Source organism: Saccostrea cucullata, unplaced genomic scaffold (genome assembly GCF_032062105.1).
Source record: "Saccostrea cucullata isolate Sc308-1 unplaced genomic scaffold, CSIRO_AGI_Scuc_v1 ctg114, whole genome shotgun sequence".
Lineage (NCBI taxonomy): Eukaryota > Metazoa > Mollusca > Bivalvia > Ostreida > Ostreidae > Saccostrea > Saccostrea cuccullata.
The window spans coordinates 322,253-330,711 of record NW_026930714.1 but is presented as its reverse complement, the minus strand read 5'-3'; the positions used below and the strand labels follow the sequence as shown (position 1 = coordinate 330,711).

The 8,459-nt window shown below is 35.8% G+C and overlaps 1 protein-coding gene across 1 annotated transcript; it reads right to left on the bottom strand.

Moving 5' to 3' along the window:
* Positions 1–985: 985 nt before the first annotated feature.
* Positions 986–7,121, bottom strand: LOC134229816 (dye-decolorizing peroxidase YfeX-like). The gene is made up of 9 exons (XM_062711611.1): positions 6,950–7,121; positions 6,157–6,335; positions 5,720–5,911; positions 5,444–5,516; positions 4,984–5,145; positions 2,940–3,013; positions 2,498–2,546; positions 2,031–2,126; positions 986–1,501 (listed from the first exon to the last, which is right to left on the bottom strand). Exons 1-9 carry the CDS (start codon positions 7,002–7,004, stop codon positions 1,251–1,253), a joined length of 1,131 nt encoding a protein of 376 aa, XP_062567595.1. The 5' UTR covers positions 7,005–7,121; the 3' UTR covers positions 986–1,250.
* Positions 7,122–8,459: the final 1,338 nt, after the last annotated feature.

Genomic DNA, 8,459 nt, shown 5'->3' with positions numbered 1-8,459 from the left:
TGAAGGCGATTTTTTTTTTTTTAAAATAGAAAAACAAGAAAGCACACAGTGACAGACACTTACCTTTTGGCTTTGAGCATGTTGAGTGAGTATATATTCTCCCAAATTGCAATCGATCAAATAAGATTTCTCTGTCTGTTTGTCTGTCGTGGACTAATCATTGACTTAATACATATAATTTAAATCAATGACAATATTACTAATCAGCTGTTAACGAGCCCACAACAGACGTTTGACTTAAGCCAACAAAAAACCAAAATGGAAATCCCCGCAGTAGGCTATTTATAGACCATGAAACTTTTCTTTGACTAGCCAAGATCGGGGATATAGGTCCCTGCATTTATTATTTCTGCTGCAAACTTTATTTTTCTCCCTAACTAATCCACTTTTCGACTCAAAAATCTTCATCCGTAAATTTTAATTACTGTATTGATAAACTATAAAGTGTATTCCTTTCCGCAACATCGATCCTAATATCATTACATGACCTAGTACCGGTAGTCGTTCTTTGTAAAGCACAACGCATGATAAAAAGAATGAAAGACAACTCCGGGTAACGATTCGCTTTCTAAATATTTTACAATAGGGGACTTCTTATAAATAAATAAAAATCTTATTCTACATTTTAGATGATTTTTTAAAAAAATATTACAATGCTCCATCAATGATGATCATTGTGATTCCTTTCTCTATTCTTTTGGTTACCTATTTTTAAAATTCAAACTGCTACATGTATGTGGACCACAGGCCTTAGATCGCTTATCAAAAAAATAATTAAATTTGAGGTGTAAATAAATACACATACAATTTTTTTTAAGCCGATTAAAGCAGTCCAAAGGCCTGTGATGTGGACATATTAAATCTTCAAGAGCTGGTCAAATTTAAAATTTCCCTGGAAGTTTCTCTCAGATTTCACGTTCACATAAATATATAGACATATATTACCATAAATTTTTAAAGTTCCTTAAAAAAAAAAAATACTACATTTAAATTTAATAACCTTGTATTTTATATACAAATGTACTTTAAAAACAAATCGGTAAATATAAACCATTTTATTATTGTGCAAATTGCGTACATGTTCTTATACTTTTACATGTGTTTATTTAATAAAAAAATATTACAGTTTACCGGTAATGCATGAATAAATTTATTATCATACAAACATCTATATAAATGCTAAATCATTTAATGAAGCAACAATGTTATTTGTTTAGTCCCAGACTTTGATTGTATCACAAGAAAGCACTTCAAGCGAACTTTTTGAGTTCATCAGCTCCAGGGAAATACCAGTATGTTCCCTTCACATTCTTAGACAGCCTCATGATGTCGTCACAGTTGGTATCATCACGTGCTCCTACCATGCGGTCCAGCATGTACTCGTGGTTTTTAGGGGAGGCTGCGTAGCCAATGAAAAAGAGACCTGCTTCAGATCCCAGGGTTCCGAAGGGCATGGACTGTCGTACAATCTCCACGGGTTTGGCTTGTTGCCAGCCATTTCCTAGGATTTGAAAGAAAAAAATTGTTATTGTTGCAAAAGAACACATCATCAACATAAATGTATGATTAATAATTTTTCCTATACAAATCACATTGCAAGACATACATTCAAACTTTTTACTTAAAAAAAAACAGACCCTGTAGAGCTCTGCTATTTCACTAAGCAATTACAAAAAGATATGCCAAATATGCAGTGATTGAACATAAATTGAATGGAAACAATGTAGAGTTTCAGGTCTGGGGAGATTTAACTTTATTTATGTTTGAACATGAATGTAAGAGCCTAAGCAAAATTGTAAATAGCTGACGAAGGCAAGTATAGATATTGAAATAATCTGACTTTTAAACCTGCATGAATATTTCTTGGTACAAAATGAGGTTTCTTGGTACAAAATGAGGATATTGCATATAACAACATTGGAACGTGAACAGTAAATAGAAAGATGATCTTAAACATAATGTCAGGTTTACAGTTTAGAACTATTAACTCTTGAGAGTTATTTTCTCACTTATAATGGCAGTAGACTTACCTCCGGTCATTCTGGCTACATGAGATGTGATAGATTTACGACTTAGTTCTGTACTGTCAGGGCGAGATCTGCCCACCCACGATTCCAGCGTCTTGTCTGAAACAAAGCAGCATAAATACAAATTGTGAACAGAGTAAACACTTGATTCTCTAAGAAGCACAGGTGGGATTAGGTGCCATAAAGGAGTAAGCATCCATCTAATATTCACTCCCCCAGGATACTCTTTGTCATGATCGAGTAAAGGGAGAAATCCATAGTACAATATATATGAAAGGCATATCTTTCAATATTTGACCCAATGTCAGACTGTATTTGCAAAAGAGGTCATTGTAATGACCTTAGATTGAAGATACCCTGGTATCATCTGCTTGTGTGTCAGAGCCTGTCTTTGTTTTAGAAACTGTTCATTTGAAAAACATGCTCATGTAAAATGCTTTAAAAACTGGCCTGAAATTTTTCCTCCTTACCCTTTTCTTTGTCAATCACCTGCAGGTCATGTATCCACTTTTGTGTGATCTAAATAAAACACAAATCTATTCATTTGATCGAACAAAAAAATACAACACACAAAAATCATGTAAAATATTGGAAAACAAATCTTTTGGAATGCACCACATGCACTCTAAATCTTGTAGAAAATTGCTATATTTCAACATTTTTGCTGCATTAACATTTCATATAGTTAGATATTTTTTTAGTTCAATGCAATTAAAGCAGAATTTGATTTTTACTTTCAATTTTTTTTTCTGCTGGAGAGAGCTGTTTCTTTTTCATAAACATCTATATAGTACATTTAATAAATAATGGTTGACATGATAACTTATAGCTATATACTTGTTGATCCTGAAAAAAACAACTGACACAACAGATTTCATTAAGATTTATAGTTAGAGTTGAGATTCTACTTACCACGTAGCTACCCCCCGTTGCTGGTTCTACTGCAATCTTCTGACGGGATTCCTCATCAGCCGCGTTCTCTGTCCCTATCACACATCATAATATGTAATTCTGACTAAGAGGATTTCAACATTATAAACGGAATACAGAAAATAGTTATTGAAAACTGATATGACTAGACACCCTAATTTTATGAAATTATTTTCAGACAAATAAGGAATCTGGTACATGTTTATAAAAGTGAATTATAATGGTTTACCCACTACCATCTGTTACTGTTTTTTTTCTTCTTTAAAAGTACATGTACATCTGAATCAATAGATATCACCACTAGGGGGCCTATAGTAGTATGAAACAGTTAACTTGTCTGACATCACATCTTCCCCCTTGTTTTATTCTTTATTCTAAATTTTAATTTTCTATCACATTAGATACTTTGACCAGAAAAAGTTAATTCATCATAATCTATCTGATCTTAGCTGGTATGAAAATTAAAAATAGAGCAGAACAAGTCAGATGAAGAGATAATGTGTCAAAGGAAAAGTCAAATATGATATCTTATTTTGAACCTTTACATCTTAAAATTCCATGGCACACCTGCCTTGTTAAAGATATCCTGAAGTTTGATTATACAGCCAAATAATAAATATCATGTTTGGATTGCAAAACATACAGTTGTGATCCTTTTATCTAAACAAGAGGCCCATTGGCCACATCACTCACCTGAGAATCTTTGGCCATTCTGTTCTTTACCAGATTTCCCCCTTGTAATACATATTGTGACCCCACCCTTCCCACTTATCATAATTTAAACAATTTGAAATCTACACTACCCCATTGTGGCCCCGCCCAACCCCCAGGGGTCATGATTTGAACAATTTAGAATCTACACTACCCCAGGATGCTTCCAAATAAGTTTCAGCTTCCCTGGCTCAGTGGTTCTTGAGAAGAAGATTTTCAAAGAATTTTCCTATATATTTCAATGTAAAACTTTGATTCCCCATTGTGGCCCCGCCCTACCCCCGGGGGTCATGGTTTGAACAATTTAGAATCTACACTACCCTAGAATGCTTCCACATAAGTTTCAGCTTTTCTGACCCAGTGGTTCTTGAGAAGAAGATTTTCAAAGATTTTTCCTATATATCTCTATGTAAAACACTGATTCCCCATTGTGGTCCCGTCCTACCCCCGGGGGTCATGATTTGAACAATTAAGAATCTACACTACCCCAGGATGCTTCCACATAAGTTTCAGTTTTTCTGGCTCAGTGGTTCTTGAGAAGAAGATTTTCAAAGATTTTTCCTATATATTTCTATGTAAAACACTGATTCCTCATTGTGGCCCCGCCCTACCCCCGGGGGTCATGATTTGAACAATTTAGAATCTACATTACCCCAGGATGCTTCCACATAAGTTTCAGCTTTTCTGGCCCAGTGGTTCTTGAGAAGAAGATTTTCAAAGATTTTTCCTATATATATCTATGTAAAACATTGATTCCCGATTGTGGCCCCGCCCTACCCCCGGGGGTCATGATTTAAACAATTTAGAATCTACACTACCCCAGGATGCTTCCACATAAGTTTCAGCTTTTCTGGCTCAGTGGTTCTTGAGAAGAAAATTTTCCAAGATTTTTCCTATATATTTCTATGTAAATCATTGATTCCCGATTGTGGCCCCGCCCTACCCCAGGGGGTCATGATTTGAACAATTTAGAATCTACACTACCCCAGGATGCTTCCACATAAGTTTCAGCTGTACTGGCCCAGTGGTTCTTGAGAAGAAGATTTTTTAATGACCCAGCCCTATTTTTGTCTTTTCTTGATTATCTCCCCTTGCGAGGGGATATGTCCCTTCATTTTAACAATTTAAATTCCCCTTCACCCAAGGATGCTTTGTACCAAGTTTGGTCAAAATTGGCCCAGTGGTTCTTGAGAAGAAGTCGAAAATGTGAAAAGTTTACAGACGGACGGACGGACAGCTAGACAGACGAACGACGGACAAAATGTGATCAGAAAAGCTCACTTGAGCCTTCGGCTCAGGTGAGCTAAAAACTTACCATCAATAAAACCTGACAAATCTCTGCCATTTTTGTACACAAAGCTGTAAATGTCTTCAAATGATTCCACACTGTTGGGCGGCAGATTCTTCATCACGACTTGGGCCAGCTCAAACAGTTTGCTGGGGGTGTTACACTTGGCATGGATGAATACATCTCCACCTAAAAATTATGGACCAAAGTTTGATTAACGACAGACTTGGGCCATCTCGAAACATTGTACAAATGAATTGTGCTGCGGAAGCTTTTCTATATGTACATAAAAATCAAATTTATGTTCTCTGGTGATAATATATTTAAACATCTTTAAGAAAATAACTTGGGAGTGCCAGCCAGCTTATATCTATGGATGTTGGCATTTCCGGGGTTGAAGTCTATTTGCAGTTTTACCAGAGCTGGGCATTTCCCCCAGGTATCCTTTGCGGTAGGGATACGTATACTCCTCTATACACAAACTTACCTGAGCTGGGCATTTCCCCCAGGTATCCTTTGCGGAAGGGATAAGTATACTCCTCCTTTGGTTTTCCTCCAATCTGTATAAGTTAAAATTTTTTTATAAAAATGTACTTACTGGTTGACCAAACATTATATATCAAACACAACAGGGCATATGTCCAAAAATAAAAGTTTTCAAACATTAATTCTTCCAAGACTTTGTAACAAACAAACATGTATCATATGCATCAAAACCCATTAATGTAAAAATATCATATAAATATATATAACTATATGGCACCTGCTTATAGAAGTTGGGTCCAAATCCCACGCCAGCCAATATTTCGTCTTCTTCATCCTTCATATTGGGGTCGGTGACTTGATCTACGTACTTCTGAAGTTTGGCCACAGCTTTAGCGACTTCCTTGGCGTTAGCCTCGGGCTTCAGATTGATCCACAGGTACAAGGCATGGTTCTTACCTTGGGAGTATACCTAAAGAAAAGAAAGAAAAATCTCATCTTGGTAATAATTTCTGAATACTGACAATATAGATTAGTCATTCATTTGACAGTTATGAAAACACTATGTTTCTTAAATATCCCTGTCCTTAACATTTTCAAGATATATAAAACAGAATATTATGCTTTGAGTCTGCAATAAATAAGATGGGCAATGTTAATCTTCAGAATTAAGTATATATCACCAGCTTACAGAAACTGCTTGAGACAAAAACTTACCGATGGCTGACTCTCAGGAAGGCCAGCAGCATGGACGACTGGCATCAGACACTCAGCCAGACTTTGTTCGGATTTCATGTACTTATAGACTCCATATCCCACCAGAGCTGTGCCTAGAAATAGGGGCTTCAGGGACCTGCTCACATGACCAGCTGCAGCCTTTGTGGAGACATTGCGAACTGTAATAGGCCATGAATGATGGTAATTCAATCGGATGCTATCATCATATTTTTACACACTTATTTTCTAGCTATAATAATTTTTTTAAAGATAATATACAAAAAAATGTCAATCAAATAGGTTCTTCTGTAAATATTAAAGGTGTCTCACTAAAAAGATGGGAACACACGTTTCTACTTTCACTTTCGGCTATGTATCTAAAATTAACATGCAATGACTTCGGCATTCGTTTAACTTATAACAAAACTATATACATATTTCTTTTATCGACAGTTGTATAATACAGTAGGCCTGACTATGTGTCCTGTATTGTAAGCCTTCCGTGACAGCTTATGTAAACTGGGTTATGCAATTTCTTAGTTTTCGTTTGTTCACCTGTAGCCCAGACTAAACACAGTAAAAAATCACTTTAAAACAATGTCATTGAAATAACTTAATTCTTGACTATAGTCAAACTTGGTCTGAAATCAAACTTTCACAGAATTTAGATAAAAACTTATTAAACAGATAGCTGTTGTAAGCAAAGTTAGATAACTCGTCTTGTGGCCATGATGTCGAACTTTCTGGTGAGTCTAAGATTTTACAATCAAATTGCTTTAGTAAAATAACTTACTGAATAAAGGTCTGGCACGACTGAAAAGTCTGGCGCTCCCTCTTAATGCAGACATACTGAAAACAAAAACAGAGAGTGTCACGGGCAGACAAAGCAAAGACTGTCACCTTTCTCGCTTATGTCGTGTACTTTCGAGTTGAGAATTTATTTGACCCGAAGTCACATGATTTAAGGTAATGGCCTCCCTTCAGGATGTTTGCGTAACCGGTTTTAATTAACAATTTCTAAATATTAGGATTATTATGTATAGTCAAGGTATCATTCGTCCCTTTATATTCATTTTATAATCATTTTATTTTGTACACAAAGAAATTTTTAAAGGGGGGGGGGGATATAGCTTCTTCAAGTTGTCAGGGCTGGGGCGGAGGTGAAACCATATGCGATCCACATTCCTTTTCACTCTTTATGAACTATTGAAAAAAAAGAAATAAACTGAATTGGGAAGATTGGTTGTTCCGTAATTTTAAAAATAAGATTTACCCCCCCCCCCTTCCCGGGTACAAATTTTAATACTGATCAGGCGCGGATCGAGGAATTTTGTTCCAGGGCTCAAGCTAAAATAAATAAATAAATAAATAAAAACTCCAACCCAGAAATTTCTTGACAAGCCCCCTAAAGCTTTCACTCACTCCCAACCGTAAAAAAAAAACGATTCGGGGGTTGGGGTTACATAAGACATATAAAGCTTCAAACCAATGACTTTCCATAGCAATTTTACGTAGATAGCCGGGTTCGTGTTTCTTAGGAGGGTCCGAGCTATATATATGCAACATGTTTAGGTTAACAATTCGCATGTTTTGTAGTCTGTCGAGCATGTATGGTAAAGAGTTCTGTTGCTAAAAAAAATGGCAAGGATATTTTGCATTTAACTGAGATTGATGTTTGTAATGTTAATAAGTGATTATTTAAGAAATAAATAACAAGTTTATAAACTTCAATGGGAATTGAAGTGGGTCGGTCACGTGATCAAATCCTGTGAAGGCCGAAGGCCTTCTCAGAAGATTTGATCACGTTTTATTACTTATATATACATTTGAAACAGTTTGAATATTTTCGAATTAATTATTGCACTAACCGTCCGTCGTTTTTGAAAAATGACGCAAGGTGTAAATCGGCTTGCATGGCGGTTACGCTTCGAATTCATTAGGCTAAGGAGTCTATTTCGAAGGGAATATTTATAATTGTGATCAGTAATAGTGAACAGATTGTTGTCTGGGAATATTTTTATTCGTGAAATTGATAATCGATGCTGAAAAGACACAAGAAACACGTCCAAAGTTTGATGATAAAAAGTTTGAGGAATTTCGGTCGCCGGAAAGGGATAGGTGGATCCGATGGATTGAGACACTTGTCGGAGCCAGTTTATTTGCAGTTTGATCAAAAACATTCTACTATGTCAGTAACTAAGGGCATACTTATGTGTAAATCACTGATTAACACTGAAACCATGTTTACATTGGACTACAAAAACACCGAGGTGTTTGGCAGCTGTTCATATTGCAATTTTTTC